The sequence below is a fragment of the Staurois parvus genome, unplaced genomic scaffold (assembly GCF_062004578.1).
Source record: "Staurois parvus isolate SC_StPar_1 unplaced genomic scaffold, SC_StPar_1.0 ptg000057l, whole genome shotgun sequence".
Lineage (NCBI taxonomy): Eukaryota > Metazoa > Chordata > Amphibia > Anura > Ranidae > Staurois > Staurois parvus.
This window is the reverse complement of record NW_028317853.1, coordinates 1,224,382-1,241,160: the sequence shown is the minus strand read 5'-3', so window position 1 is coordinate 1,241,160 and position 16,779 is coordinate 1,224,382. Positions and strand designations below refer to the sequence as shown.

The following is a 16,779-nucleotide window of genomic DNA, read 5'->3' as shown; positions in this document are numbered from 1 at the left end:
GGAAGAGTAGAAGACTCCATTATTAGCTGAGGGCAGGATAGGCTTCCCTGAAGAGAGGTTTTCAGAGCTCACCTAAAAGTGAGCAGAGTAGGCGATAGTCTGATAAATTGGGGTAGAGAGTTCCAGAGGATGCTAATGTATTGATTATGATGCACGCAATGTCTTTGTGTTATCTGGAACTATTTATGTCAATATTCTGTTTTGTGTAACCTCTAACCTGAAATTTTTAATTAATATATGCACAGTGATGTTGAATTTATATCGCCCAACGCCCGGGACATGTAGTTCTGGGCGCCGGGAAGGTAGTTTTTTTTTTTTTTTTTTTTTTTTTTTTAACCTTTAGTCCTGGGAAAGCAGCAGGGCTCACCTCTTAGGTGGAAGCATTCAGACAGCAGTGCTGCCACCGATTGCTTCCACACAGTGCGAGTTCCACACAGTGCCAGCCTCTCTCCCCCATTCCCCTCCCCCATGTGAACCTCACCACCATCGGCTAGAGGGGAGGGAGAAGAGCGGACACGTCCACTTCCCTCCGCTTCTTGTCCTCACCCGGAAGTGACCTTATGATGTCACTTCTGGGTCCCGTTGACAGATTCCCAGCCATGGAGGACGGGAAAGAATGTAATGCAGTGCGATGTGCACTGCGTTACATTGTGGAGCACAGGGGAGACATCCAGGGTCTTTTAGACCTTGGATGTCTCAATAAAGATGTCACCACAAAACAACTTATCCATTCCTTGGTTATATCCCACCTCGATTACTGCAGCTCCCTCCTCACTGGTCTACTGTTACACAGGCTATCCCCCGCTTCAGTCTATTATGAATGCTGCTGCTGCTAGACTCATACACCTTACCAACCAATCAACGACTGCTGCCCCTCTCTGCCAATCCTCCACTGGCTTCCACTAACCCAACGTATAAAATTCAAAATACTAACCACAGCTTACAAAGCCATCCACAACACTGCCCCTAGCTACATCGCCAACCTTATCCACAGATGTCGCCCACTCCGCTCCTCCCATGATATCCTCCTCTCTAGCTTCCTCATCACCTCCTCCCACGCTCGTCTCCAGGACTTCTCCAGAGCCTCTCCCATCCTCCGGAACTCCCTACCACAGCACGTCCACTCAGCCCCCACCCTGTCTGCCTTTAAGCGATCTTTTGAAAACGCACTTCTTCAGGGAAGCCTACCCCACCTCCACCTAAGAACAGTACTTGAATCACCTCCGCCAGATCATCCCCCGCAGCGATCACCTTTTGAATCACCTCCCCCTTCCTTTAGATTGTAAGCTCCTATTCCTTCTGTACTGAAATGTATTGTAATTGTACTGTCTCCCTTATATTGTAAAGCACTGCGCAAACTGTTGGCGCTATATAAATCCTGTATAATAATAATAAAGAGAATCTGTCACCAGATTTAATTTAAATAAAAAAAAACAAAAACTTTTTTTCTTTTTATTGTAAAAATGAAAGTTACACCCAAGCACATAACATTCCCCCCCCCCTCCCGGCCTCCAACACACCCACATATACGTACGTACAAACGTAAAAGCACACATTGGGATGAGAGCAATAATTCTAGAATGAGATCTCCTCCATAACACTATACTGATGAATTATAAGGGGCTTTAAAAGTGTCGCCTATAGAAAATATAGGGTACTGAAGTCCGTTATTTCACAAGCACACACAAATTTAAGGTTTGACATGTTGAATATCTTGCTACTTGGTGCAACCTGATCTCTTATATTTTACAAAAAAATAGGTTAACTTATTGCTTTTTTTTGTGCTCTAAAATTAACTTGTATTTTTATTTTACTGACATTTTGCAGTAATATCATGTGACATAAAAAATTGGAACTACCATTATTGTATTCTCTAGGGTCTCTGCTTTTAAAAAATATATCATGTTTGGGGGTTTTGTGTCATCTTCAGGTGTAAAATAATTTTTTTTAAACTTGTGCACAAAACGCAAAAACGGCTATGGCAGCGAAAGGGATAAAGGATAAGCCTGACACTCCGCTTCCCTGACGAGCAGCCAATCATTGCTCATTACACTGCAAGGTCTCTCCCCTCCCTGCCTGTCCCCAGGTGCTGTGCTGGAGACAGGCAGGGAGGTGAGGAGGAGACAAACAGCGCAATGTTAAAATTACACGATTAAGTTACCATAAAGCCCTTTTTGTTTTAAAAAGCCCCAGACATTCCTAAGAGCACCTCTGATTTTAAATACGGTTTTGGTTGAAAAAAAAACAAAACTTTTTTTTTATCTGGAAAAGTAGATTGGGACCCAGATTTAGTCCCTGGACAAGTAGTTTTTTCAAAAATTTCCGCACCCCTGTATGTAATGTTTATAGATTTTGAGTACATTTATTCAATAAACCAGCACACAATGTATTTTTATTATGTAGGTTTATAAATGCTATGCGATTTAGGAGCGGGGCTGTCAGTGCAGAGAGGTCATAGAGGGAGTGTGCGATGTAGTTGTCATCCTGAAGGGTGAGTTGTAGGTATTGGAAGAATATGGCTGTAATGGTACAGTCATATCTGTAGGTTTATGAAAGGGTATACTTAAAACTGGTATGAAGTTGAGTGCATGTTTGATGGACTAGAAGTTCTGTATACTGTGTGGCGTCAGATTACGTTTTAGTGGTATGTTAAATTGGCATGGTGTGCTACATGCAGCAATGGCTAAATTCTGATGGTCTAATACAGGGGTCTCCAATCCTTATAAATGCAGGGCTACTTTAATGTCCTTCAAACTTTAGGGGGGGCGGACTGTGGCCACTTGGAGTAGAAAATTCCCCTGCATCAGTGATGGTAAGCAATGTCCTATTATTGGTATAAGTGGTAGGAATAGTGCCCTATCATTGGGGGGAAATAGTGCCACATCATTGATATCAATGGAAGAAATAGTGCCCCATCATTGGTGTGAGTGGGATGAGCAGTTCCCCATCATTGGTGTGAGTGGGATGAGCAGTTCCCCATCATTGGTGTGAGTGGGAGGAGCAGTTCCCCATCATTGGTGTGAGTGGGAGGAGCAGTTCCCCATCATTGGTGTGAGTGGGAGGAGCAGTGCCCCATCATTGGTGTGAGTGGGAGGAGCAGTGCCCCATCATTGGTGTGAGTGGGAGGAACAGTGCCCCATAATTTGGTGTGAGTGGGAGGAGCGGTGCCCCATCATTTGGTGTGAGTGGGAGGAGCGGTGCCCCATCATTTGGTGTGAGTGGGAGGAGCGGTGCCCCTTCATTTGGTGTGAGTGGGAGGAGCGGTGCCCCTTCATTTGGTGTGAGTGGGAGGAGCGGTGCCCCATCATTGGTGTGAGTGGGAGGAACGGTGCCCCATAATTTGGTGTGAGTGGGAGGAGCGGTGCCCCTTCATTTGGTGTGAGTGGGAGGAGCGGTGCCCCTTCATTTGGTGTGAGTGGGAGGAGCGGTGCCCCTTCATTTGGTGTGAGTGGGAGGAGCGGTGCCCCTTCATTTGGTGTGAGTGGGAGGAGCGGTGCCCCTTCATTTGGTGTGAGTGGGAGGAGCGGTGCCCCATCATTTGGTGTGAGTGGGAGGAGTGGTGCCCCATCACTGGTGTCAGTGGGAAGCGTAGTGCCCCATCACTGGTGTCAGTGGGAGGATTGGTGTCATATATCAGCTGAAGAAATAATGCCCTAAGAGCCAGATAAAGGCAAGTGAAAGGTCACATCTGGCCCTAGGGCCACAACTTGGAGACCACTGGTCTAATAAATGAAATGTATAAAAAAGTGTGAAAAAAAGTAAATCGCTTAGTTCTCATAGTTTCAGTGTAAAAGCTAGGTCCAAATTAGGTGGACAAGACTCATTTCAGGTTGAAAATTACAGCACAAGTTGTTATTGGAGCTGCAAGTTTAGCTGCTTGTTGCTGGCTCACCATAGTACTTAATAGAGCATTTTCATTAAGCTAATCTTTTACATGTGTACAGCGAGTTATATAAGTATTGAACACATAATTTTTTTAGGTAAATGGATTTCTAAATGTGCTATTGACATGAATTTTTCACCACATGTCGGTAACAACCCATTCAATTCATACATACAAAGAAACCAAAACAGATAAGTTAATAAGTTATGTGCAGTAAAATGGAATGACACCGGGAAAAAGTATTGAACACATGAAGAAATTGAGGTGCAAAAATGCATGAAAAGCCAGGACACCAGCTGAAATCTATCAGTAATTGGAAAGCAATCCTGCCCCTTGTTAGTGCAAATTAAGATCAGCTTTTCATTCTCAATTGATGGCCTATAAAAAGGTGTTCCACGGTATCACACAAGAAACATCTCACGATGGGTAAAAGCAAAGAGCTCTCTCCAGAGCTTTGAAGAAAATGTATTGTTGGAAAACATACTGATGGTATTCGTTACAGAAGGATATCTAACCTTCTAAATGATCCGGTGAGCACTGCCTGGGACATAATCCAGAGGTGGAAAAAAAACAAAATTTCACCATAAACCGGCCACGCCCAGGTCCTCCTCCCAAGATTTCTGACAGAGGAGTGAAAAGAATTGCCAGAAGAGTTTCCCAAGAGCCAAGGACCACTTGTTGAGAGCTTCAGAAAGACCTGGAATTAGCAGATACAATTGTTTCGAACAAAACAGTAATGCACTCTGCCATGGCCTGTATACACGCTCACCACGCAAGACTCAATTACTGAAGAAAAAGCATGTTGAAGCTCGTTTAAAGTTTGCTGCACAACATTTAAGACAAGCCTGTGAAATACTGGAAGAATATAGTCTGGTCAGATGAGACCAAAATTGATCTCTTTGGATGCCATAATACACACCATGTTTGTAGGTCAAATGGCACTGCACATCACCTTAAAAACACCGTACCAACTGTGAAGCATGGAGGTGGGAACATCATGGTGTGGGGCTGTTTTTCAGCATACAGTACTGGCAAACTTCATATCATTGAAGGAAGGATGAATGGAAAAATGTACCAAGACATTCTTGATAAAAATCTGCTGCCATCTACCAGGATGATAAAGATGAAACGCGGGCGGACATTTCGGCAAGACAATGATCCCAAACACAAAGCCAAGGAAACTTAACTGGTTTCAAATAAAGAAAATAAAGCTGCTAGAATGACCCAGCCAATCACCTGACTTGAATCTAATAGAAGATCTATGGAAACAACTAAAGATCAGAGTTCATAGAAGAGGCCCATAGAACTTTCAAGATTTGATGACTGTTTGTGTGGAGGAATGGGCCAGTATCACACCTGAGCAATGCATGTGACTAGTTTCTCCATACATGAGGCATTTTGAAGCTGTCATTACCAATAAAGGATTTTGTACGAAGTATTTAACCTCCCTGGAGGTATTCCCGAGTGTAGCTCGGGGTAAAGTTTCAGCACCACAAGCGGTAACCCCGAACTACACTCGGGAATACCCTGCAGCGTTGCTCTGGGATCTCTTCTTCACTTACCTTGTCCTTTGCTCCCGCGATGTCCCCCCTGCAGCGTCCCCGACAATGTCCTCCGGCGGATGCCGGCATCTGTCACCTGGTTTCCGTTCCCTGCGACGTCAGGACGTACGGGGGACGGAACGATGGGAAATTTTAAAAATGTCAAAAAGTGACATTCACTAAATTCACTAAAATCACATAGTATAACATTACTGTTTCAAACCATTTCACATACATTTTGTCCCGAGTGCTTTGTCCTGTGCCCTGCCTGCATTTTTACTGTTCTTTCTGCCTGGAAACTGAGAAATGTCCATGGCGTCCAAAAAGCGTCCCTTTTAGGTCAAAATTGGTTTTAGACCAGCTAGAGAACAGCGATAGTAAATTAGAATCACTTGCAGAATTGAGTGATAATGATTCGTGGTGAAATTCATCATCAGGCACTGAAAACATGTGACTAAGATCAGTGATGTGCGAACTTGGCGCTCTGTTTCAAATTTCAGTGTTTTTGGTTTGATTATAATATTGAATTAAATTTATTATTATAATATTATTTTTTAGGATTATTTATTATATTATAATTTTTGATTTCGTGTTTCAAATTTTAACATACCCGGAATGTTTACTAGACTCTTGTTCGGACAGATTTCAGTGAGTTATTCCTAAAAATTACAGGCCTACAATAAAAGACATATTTCCATGCAAAAAAAGTACCGCTTTGAGCACAGAAATATGGACATAATCAGACCGCTAGGGAGGCTACATAAATTTCAGTTAGCTTGTTTTAATACTTTATTCCCTGTGTCATTCCATTTTATTACACATAATCAATTCAATCCATATATAAAAGAAGCCAAAACAAATAAGTTCAGAAATGAAGTTGTTACCAACATATGGTGAAAATTTCATGTCAATAACACCATTAGAAATGTATTTACCGAGAAAAATGGTGACGTGTTCAATACTTATTTTACCCGCTGTATACTCTAGATGGGGACTTATGACTTCCTTGATATGTATACTAGTTGTGGGCCAGTTATTCGAATAAAATAATGCCAGTGGGTGCGGAGTGCCAAGCAGCATCTTTCTGTAAAAGATATATATTGGTCATTTGAAGGGCAGCAGCACAATGAAAAGGTCATCACTCTATTCTCTCAAACTGTTTGCTAGCTCACATCTTCACGCTGACAGCACTGTGCAAGCCAATCGAGCCCTGGCTATTCAACACCTAGGGAGAAATACTCATAATCGCTGTATTTCAAAATACGTTTTATTATTATTTTAAATGAATACATAACTGGCGTAAATTGCGTTTTGTATTTCTTGGGAATTCAGCTTTTAATGGTCTAGTCTGGCAGGAAAGTGCCATTAAAATGAATGACTGTAGTTCCTGTGTCTTGCTATCGGCCTTGTTACAGCCTTCTGTGCCAGCCATTTATACATGCTGTGATAGATCTATAAAGCCGCAGTTCTGTGAAATTAGCCGTTCTTATTCATAGATGTACGGTCTCACCTCTGACTGTATTCTAAGCCGCTTGCATGTCTGTTTATAGTGTGTGGGACTTGTATTGAAATAGTTTCATGGATACGTACACAGTCAAGCAGGTCAGCCATCTGTGCGTCAATGTTTGCATGGTCAGAAGACACCTAAACATCTTGTGCGGTCCACCTCGCTACTTAACTGCTTCTGTCTTATCTTAACAGGAAGTGGTTCTAGGTTTGGATTAGGAATGTTTTCATGTTTAATAGACATCCTCGTCCCGTTCTGAAGCGTGGATTTGTACTTTTTAAAGTAAGCCTGTAGTAAGAAAAAAAACATGCAAAGCAATAGTAATCCTGTGGTTCCTACACTTTTTTCTTTTTTAGTACTGCCATCCACCCAATGAGGCCCGGTGGAAAAGAAAAAAGCAAACGCCCAGGTATATTATATGGTGTTTTGGCTTTTTTTAAATTTTTTTGTAGGGGGGAGTTGCAGATCAGGGCACCGCTGAAAACAATGAAAGGATGCACACTCTTGTGCCCATTCATCACTCCAACTTTGGCTATTTTATCCATAGTAAAGGTTCACGTATATGTAGTGACTCCATAAAAAAAAGTCTTGCGACTGAAAGAAAACCATGGAGGTACTATGCTTTCGGGAAGTAGGTGTAAGGCAGCCAAAGGTGTTTTGCCTAAAGATCAATTTCTTTGAACAGTCCTGAAGGAAGAAAGGGTAGTCATCTGTCATTTTTCCAGAAGTGTGGGACGTGTACACATCCTCGGTGTAGGTGGTACACGGCATGGCTCAGAATTTATGTACAGCTTGGAGTAAGATATTAATAGGCACTAGAGGGAATATGCTGATCTAACCAGCACATTGGGTATGTATCTACTATAAGGGCTCACAACGGACAAGGCGGTAAATGTGTGTAGGAAATTGAGGGCAGAGTGTTCTGGCTAGGTTTTCAAATGCTTGGAAACTCTCATTAAAAGTAATTTAATATGGAATGGCACATAAAATTCAACAAAAAGTCCATTAATAAAGTTGGCGAAATGCAGCCAATAGAAAACCCTTAGTTTTTAATGCTTGTGCGTTTGTGCCCAGCCTTATGACGGTAAACCTGACATAAAGCTGAGCAATGTAAAATGTATATAGGATGAAAAATGTATAGGCAGGGGATATGACAAACCAAATGCCAAGAAGATTAGTGGATACGGAGATAAAGACTGCTGAATTCTATCAAATCTTCAATTATTCTGTGGACATTACACTTCGTTCTTCTACCTCCTAAGCCTCTTTGGTCAATGAGGATAAGCATCCAAATGCAAGGCTTCAGTGACACAGAGGCAAGGCCAAGCTTGACTTTTCCTAAGAGTCATGATTTGAATATAAATTCAGCTTCCTTTTTTTGGATCTACTAGTTCTTTTGACATCTGGTCTTCAATGAAGGTAACCTCTGTTAAATATTTTTTCATGTGCTACTGTGAATTGATCAGCTTTGTGGCAGATTACATTAGCAGTACAACTCAATTGAAGTAGATTGGTGGCACTCCCCGTAATGAGTGGAGCTCAGACTAGTGCATATTGAAGGGTTTTCCCACATTTCTGTCTTTTTTGAAATAGCAGCAGAAAGGGTTGCCAAAACCTTTTCTTTTTTATTTTTATATATATATACCGGTACTAACAAAATAGGAAAAATGTACTGATTTTTATTGATAACCTCAAAAAGGCCCCAAACGCCTATTGCAAACTAAAATTATTGCCATTTAAACATTAAATACAATGCCCATGACATGTAACTTGCCTTGCTTTAGGGCTCTTGCACATGGGCAGCTGAGAGTAATGTAATTCCCATCCTTTTTTCCTCCACCTGAGTAGCTCGGGTTTTTTTTTTCATTTTTTGTAACACCACAACACAAGTGCATTGGGGTGCCATTTAAAATGAATTGCAATGCAGTAATGTATGCTATGTGTGTTTTAGTATGCATTACCATGATACACAAGTCTAAAAGGGCCCTCCATGTATTTGTACATTATTCTCCTTATATAAGGCTTATGTGTGAGGCAGCAGATAAGGCGGTATACACTACAGGCATACAGGCAGATGGTCCAGGTCTGGCTCCCTGGGACCCCCAACTACCTCCACAATGGCAGTACCAGGATACAGGTGAACAGCACTGCAGCAGTAATTGTGAAGTGGCTCATTTTTGGCTTCTTGACTGGCATAGGGCAGGCAGACTTTGAATAGGCTGCCTCACATGCACGAGCTCAGCTGATCCAGGATTGGTTGACTCAGATTCTGCGCATGCGCAGTCTGCTTTGATCAGCAGCAGGAACATTTTGTACTGGTGCTTGCTCCCATCCACAAATAGTTAGACAGGAGCCAAATGCCAATGGCAGAAGGTCTTGGTGCTCCTGGTAAGCAAGTGGTGAAGTAGCATACTTTTCTAAAGGTATTTGGATTCAGTTTGAGAAAGCATGTGCTTTGCATGAGAAATTTTCTTCGACCACATGGGTTTTAATTATTTTTTAGCCTTCGTTTTTGCAATGTGTTGCCAAAAAAGAAACGTGATATGCCAGGAGTGCCCTGGAGTTTTTCTTGGATTGCTTACTTTAACAGAAACTTGTACTGAGGATATTTTTAAATATATACATTTTCATTCCAAACAATTATTATAGTCCATAAGCATATGGAAAAGTATGCCACCTTTGTAGTTTTTCTTTTATAATTTAAACAAACTTTTTCTGTTTCAGATGGTTCCATCCAAATATCAATGGACTGGAAGCTGAAACTCTCCTCCTGACACATGGAGTCCATGGGAGCTTCCTGGCTCGCCCCAGCAAAAGCAATCCAGGTGACTTTACCCTGTCCGTAAGGTAAGATTGCACCAGGGTGATTGCAGAATAACGTCCTGTCTGTTTGTGTTCTGAAAACAGGATGATTGTGTGTATGTGTCTGTGATTCCCATAGAAGGTGTAGATGAATCCCTGAGGTTCCCATAAACAGTGCCAGATCAGGCAAAAATCTGATGTCTATAAGGGAACTGCAGGCCCCCCAGAGGGCAGTTTTCACATCATAAAGGGATCAAACTCTGATCAATACAATTTCTTGACAAATTATTGGATACTGGGAATGTCTACACAGAGTTAAAATGTAAAATCTGGAGGTCAAACTGAAAGTAAACTGAAGTAAAAGAGTGGCTGTACCCAACATACAGTATTTCCTGTTTTTTGACGGAGTGGTTGGGAACATACCCCACCATTTCTTTACCAATGTCTGGCACCCAGCGGTGAGATGTTTTCCACCAATAACTCAGCTATGGAGAATTCACTCTGCAACTATAGTTGTAGTGAAAATGAGGGAATGTTGAAATGTTGAGGTCCTGGATGGCTGTAAAGGTGCCACAGGAAATTAAACCCTAACTCTCTAAACCTTTGTTGAAAACCATAAGGGCTGCCATTGTTGACCTTGGCAGAAAGATTCTCCTTGGCACTCCACACTCACTGGCATTATTATTTTTTTTTTTAACTGGCCCACAACTAGTATACATATCAAGCAAATCAGAAGTCCCTATCTACAGTATACAGCGGGTAAAATAAATATTGAGCATGTCACCATTTTTCTCGGTAAATATATTTCTAGTGGTGTTCTTGACATGAAATTTTCACCACAACTTGGTAACAACCCATGCAATCCATACATACAAAGAAAACAAAACAAATAAGTTCATAAATTAAGGCTGAATTTTAGTATATAAATATATTGTTTGGGTTGCATTAATATGTGTGATGGTGTGTAGCCTGACACCTGCAGTATATCTCGTTCACAGCCACTGGGTATTGTTCTGAGTGGTTGTCTTAACAGCAGCAGCTGCTACTGAGAAAAGTTGCACTGCTCACCTATTCCCTTCTGTTCTCTCCACCATTCATAATGCTTGTTACATCACGGTCTGTAAATGGGGGGAGGAGATCTTGTCATTCAACTCCTTCATTTACAGACTGCAGGGCATTGTGGGAGTTTGAGTATGCATTCTGTGAAAGGCAGAGAGGACAGAAGGGGAAGTGTGTGGCACAACTTTGACCAGTAGCAGAGGCTGTTGTTAGTTCTCACAGCACCAGAAGGTAGCCGCTCAGAGCAGTATATGACGGATGTGAAGAAACATGGCAGGGATGATTTTTAGCAGAAGCAGCTGCCTACAAGTAATGGGATATACACTATTACACATAACTAATGTATATGGTGTTTTACCCCCTCAAAAAATATGCTGAACTCTAAGTTGCTAGATTTGCAACTTTTGCTGGTCAGATGCGGTGACATTATGTGACCACAAAATTCAGATGGTGCTCTGTGAGCCCTATTGTATCAAACTTCAGTTTGCTTGGCACTGAAAAAGATCCCAGAAAGACAGTCGTAAAAAATGTAAATGATCAAAATACTTAAAGGGTAACTCCACATTTGTGGGAAAAAATTGCAAATTAAAAATAAATAATATAGCATATACAATTATTAATCAAGCCATATTGTAAGTGAATGAATAATTTTTGAAAATTTACCTTTTCACTTTCAAACTTCAGCCCTGAGAATTTATTTTGCATGCATGTGAAATTAATGCATTCTATTGCCCAGAATATACATTTTTTCTGGCCAATAGAATGCATTAACCCACGTTAATGTGGATTTGGCTTTTTTTTTCCCTAAACACGCCTCTTCTGAATGTGAAAGTTGTGATTTTTTTTTTTTTTTTTTTTCCTGCCTCTGTGCGTGGACACCTAGGCTTGCATAGAGGGACATTTAGAGGCAGAAGAATTCAAACTCCTGTAGAGTTTTTGACGTCCTGTGTGCATGAGATCTTGTGTTTGCTGGCTTTCGTGCTTCTACCCTCCCAACCTGTATGATTACTGTGGGCTCAGCTTTACGGCTTAGGTCTGATTTTACATCTGGCAAAGAGAATTTTGGGCAACTGTACTCAGTACATTCTAGATTCAAAAGGTGTCTATTGTTCTACTTTAATATATTCAAAGATTTGCATACAAGTAATGTTAGAACCGTAGTTCAGAAAAGTAACTGAGCTCAGCATTCCTTGGTAATGTTGGCTATATCTGTCTATAAGCAGTACATGCATCGTCATCCTTACATACTGGCCTGTTACTGACTTGTCAAATTCTCAGCTATACAGATAAGCATGTATATAGTATATATGCAAAGTGTGCCAGAAATACGAAATCAGCTTGTCAGTGCTGGAAGAGAGTACATGTCCTGATGTTGCTTCTTTTTTAGTTTCTTTGCTGGTGAGGCTTAGCTATATATGGGGAGATATGGTGTCGTTTTCCATAAAAGATACAAGATCTACCTCTTTTATAGCAGACATATAGTGAAAACGCCCCATATCATGTCCACCCTTCTCCCTTGTTAAAAAATAAAAGCCTTGCAATACCTGTCTTGCAAGATGCAATGCATGGCAAGTCAGGTGACCTAGGTATTTCTTACATGATCAAAGCTGAATGAGCTTCAGGAATACTGTTAAAGCTGGAATGACCAATCATTGCCTGTGACCAATTCTGTGCTTCAGCTGAGATAATTGTATTGTATTGCACACAACATTTCTTGGCCTGAAAGATGCCACATCCCAATTACTTAGCATTTAAAAGGACATTTGACATGGTGGGATTTTTAAGGTACAGTACAACCATTGTCATAAAATATACATTTTATTGGTGCATAAAAAAAAAAAACAATTTTGACATCAAATTGAATATCAAAAATCACAGTTGCCTTAAAAGCAACAGCTGAAGATACATTGCAAATTGCAAATTCAAGTTCTCTGAAAGCTCAATGTGTTTCTTGGATTTTATCTAAATCAGGGGTGGGCAAACTTTTTGACTTGAGGGCCGCAATGGGTTCATATATTGGACCCGGGGGCCGGACCAAGAGTAGATGAATGATGTGTATGTGTCATCCATAGTAAGTATAGTAATATTCCCCCATAGTAAGCATAGTAATTAATCCCCCATATAGTAATTAATCCCCCATAGTAATTCATCCCCCATTTAGTAATTCACCCCCCATATAGTAATTCACCCCCCATATAGTAATTCACCCCCCATATAGTAATTCACCCCCCCTATAGTAATTCATCCCCCCATATAGTAATTCATCCCCCATATAGTAATTCATCCCCCATATAGTAATTCATCCCCCCTATAGTAATTCATTCCCCATATTATTTCATCCCCCATATTAAGTCCCCCCTGTGTCAATTCACTTACCTTTGCTCCGCGCGTTCCTCTCGCCGTATTCCCGCGCCGTTCCGGTGTAGCATGAAAATCTGTCTCCTATGAGGATCTGTCCCCCTCGACGTATCTGCGCATGTGCTAGTTTCAGGCATTAGCAGCCGATCGGCGATCTCCGGCAAATGCGCACATACGTCGAGGGGGACAGATCCTCATAGGAGACAGATTTTCATGCAACACCGGTCTTCAGGGTGGACTGTGAGAGGAGCCTAGCGGGAGCCTAGCTCCGCGGGCCGGATTAAAAGGTCCACCGGGCCGTAGTTTGCCCATTGCTGATCTAAATAAATGTCTTGTCTTTTCATATTTAGTGCTAAATCATCTCTGGCTCCTGACGAAGTGGATAAAATCCAAGAAACGTGTTGAGCTTTCAGAGTACTTGAATTTGCAATTATGTATCTTTGCAAAGTACCTGTAGTAAAAAAAAAAAGGGAGGGCAAAGCAGCGGGTCTAATTTGAATTCTTTCCTTTCCAGGTTGATACATTTTTTTTTCTTTCCTTTGCTTCCTTGTTGATCTATTTATCCATTATAAACTCTGTCTAGTATATAAAACCTATACTGAAATGTGCATGTAGTAGACCTGAGCACCCCACACCCTTCCTAGTGCCCATTGCAGATTCTCTTGGTTCAGGTCTTGAAATATTAACCTTGAAATAACTGTTGTGTGGATGGTCTTGCCTTCACTTTAAACATTCCTTCATTATAAACAATTCGCCTCAGTGTTGTAATAAAAACGATACAGCCTCAGCATCCATTTTGCATTCAAGAGCCATTAAAAGTAACACCGTTGTAGGAAACGTCAATAATTTGGCTTCAGACTTACAGACTGCTTGGAAAAGCAATGACCCACTCACAGAGAATGGGATTTCTTTGATGTTCTGTACAAAATATTATTTGTTTTATTAATTTAATTCATGGTAAAACAAGAGGTGAACATTTTGCCATGTGGAAACGTGTGTTTTGGACTGCACCTGTCAGTTATGTAGCCAAATGCCGAACTTTTGCTCAATCAAATTTTATGGATTGACTTTGCTTAAACAGCAGTCCCTAACCTACATTAATTATCACATGACTAGTGATGAGGCCTTTGGCTAAGCGATTGGCACTGGAGGAAGTCCAGAACACTAGTTTGCATGAAAAATAAGTACTTTTTGTAATTTATATATTTACGGTGGTAAGCATGGTAGTGTTTTGATTTGTTAGCATAGTGGGATAATTTTCTTTTGCTTGGATTCAGAGAAACTAAATTAATTTGTACACTGAAGGTGGATATAAACATGAGATGATCATCACCCGATGGGGGAATGAATGATTTAATTTCTGTATGTTCATGCAGACCAGTTCTTAAAGGCAATATTGACCAAACAGGTTTTTTATGTCCATAAGATGTTGGAGCTATCTGCATATGTCTGCCTCCTCAATTTTCATAAAAGAAAATCCTGAATGAACTATCTGTGTTTTTGCCTTTTGCTGGCCTGAACATGCAGTAGTTGTCCCACGCCTAGTTAACCTCCAATGTCTATGGCCAGTTTTCCATAGTGCCCTAGACAAACCTAGAAACCGGAATGCAGTTGGAATGTTATCTGTAGACATTAAACACTCTTATCTTCAATGTGCTATTTGCTACTGAAATGCACTGCTTTATAGCACTATATATCTATTTATCTTTTAATGTTTATATAGTTTAAAAAGTCCATTTCCTGTTTCAGCAATTTTCTGATTCATGATTTTGATGAATTGAAGAACTATGGATTCTTAGCCAGTCCTCATTACTTGATATTCAACTCCTGTATCCTGTTAAAGGAGAGATAAATCGACAATGATAAAAGCAGAAAGACAACATTTATACAGTATAGTTTTGTTTTTAAAACAAAGTACTAAATCTAATGCATGAAACAATTGTGCACACGTCACACCACCCTTCAGTCTCCATGGGAAACTGTAAACCAAGTCCAAAAGTTCCCCATGTTCATTACTTTCTAGTGTAAACCATCAAGGGGGAACCAGAAGTCAAGCTGCCAGGATGTAGACATTCTGGCCTCCAGGTTCTACAATAAGCTGAACAAATTTTTGGCTGAGACCAGGATCCTCTAGCCTTAGCTGTAAATGCTCTACTCATTCCTTGGACTCAATTTAGTCTGTTTTAAGCCTTCCCTCTGATGAAGATCCTCCAACAAGATAGAGGAGGAACAGGTTTACAGTGCTCAGCATAAATGATCACACCCCTTTTGAAAAGTAAGATTTTAATCAATATCTCAATGAACACGAGAACAATCTCCAAAATTTTGACAAAACTGAGTTTTATAGAACATTTCTTTAGCTCATTACATGAAAGTAAGGTTAATAATATAACTCCGATTACACAATCTTCAGTTTTACTCAAATTAGTTGATGCAGAAATGAATACACCCCACAACAAAAACTACTAAATCTAGTGTTTTGTATGACCTCCATGATTTGTAAGGACAGCACCAACTCTTCTAGGCATGGAATGAACAGGTTGGCGACATATTGCAACATCTATCTTTCCATTCTTCAACAACAACCTCTTTTAGATCCTGGATGCTGGATGAAGAGTGATGCTCGACTTCTCTCTTCAGAATTCCCCATAGGTGTTCAATTGGGTTCAGATCAGGACAAATACTTGGCCACTGAATCACGTTCCCCCTGTTCTTTTTCAGAAATGCAATAGTGGCCTTAGATGTGTGTTTTGGATCATTGTCATGTTGGTCTAACCTTCCCATCAGAAGACACCCCTGTCAAGGTGGTAACCTGCATGGACGGCCTGGACTTCTCTGTGAGATGGTTGCAATTCCATCTTTATTAAATGTTTGTATCACTTTTGCTACAGTATTCTGACTGATAAGCTTTGCTGATCTTCTAGTAGCCTTCGCTTCTTGTGTAAAGAAATTATTTTCTTTCTCAGACCTTTTGACATTTCTTTTCCCTGTGGTACCATTGCTGACAACATGAAATGGGAAGGGTTTTTTTTTTTTTAAGTAACGCCTCTTTATAGTCAACTGTCTGCTGGACATCTGTTTAATGAATAACTAGACTCGTTTAGATGAATTCTTGTTAATTAGGATTTTGTTGGCTAAAATTGACCTTTGCTCCTAAGACTTTAATTGGTGTGTATTCATTTTTGCAACATGGTCTTGAATTAATTTGTTAGGAAGAATTTGTGCATGCAAATTAAGAAATCTTTTTTGCAATCAATGGCCCACATTTGTGTATTTTTTGAGTATTTTGTAATAAAATGTCCCATAGAAAATGTTGATTCTGAAAGAAAAGTAAAGGTTTTCTGACAAATCTGTTGGGGTGTGCTGATCACTGAGCATTTATGTTGAGCACTGTAGATGATTTTCATCACACCAAATTGGCCAAGAAGAACATGGTATACAGATATATTTAGACGTCTGGAAGGCAGGACATGGCCTCTTCCAGACAGTCCAGACCTACTGGCCCAAGGCCCTCTGTTCCATCCTGCTTCTTAGTCACTGGTTTAATGGAATGCTGTTGAAACCCAAGTTCCAAAGGATAGGGGTATTACTGACTCTTTCCCACTTTATTTGAGAATCCAACTCTTACA

The 16,779-nt window shown here is 40.7% G+C and overlaps 1 protein-coding gene across 2 annotated transcripts in view; it reads left to right on the top strand.

Moving 5' to 3' along the window:
• The window catches only part of LOC149469926 (tyrosine-protein phosphatase non-receptor type 11-like), a 190,551-nt gene that overhangs the window by 96,230 nt on the left and 77,542 nt on the right, over positions 1 to 16,779 (top strand). For both annotated transcript variants that reach the window (XM_089668388.1, XM_089668389.1), the window contains exon 2: positions 9,656 to 9,778. In XM_089668388.1, the coding sequence (XP_089524514.1) occupies positions 9,656 to 9,778 (123 nt within the window). The remainder of the gene's footprint in view (positions 1 to 9,655; positions 9,779 to 16,779) is intronic.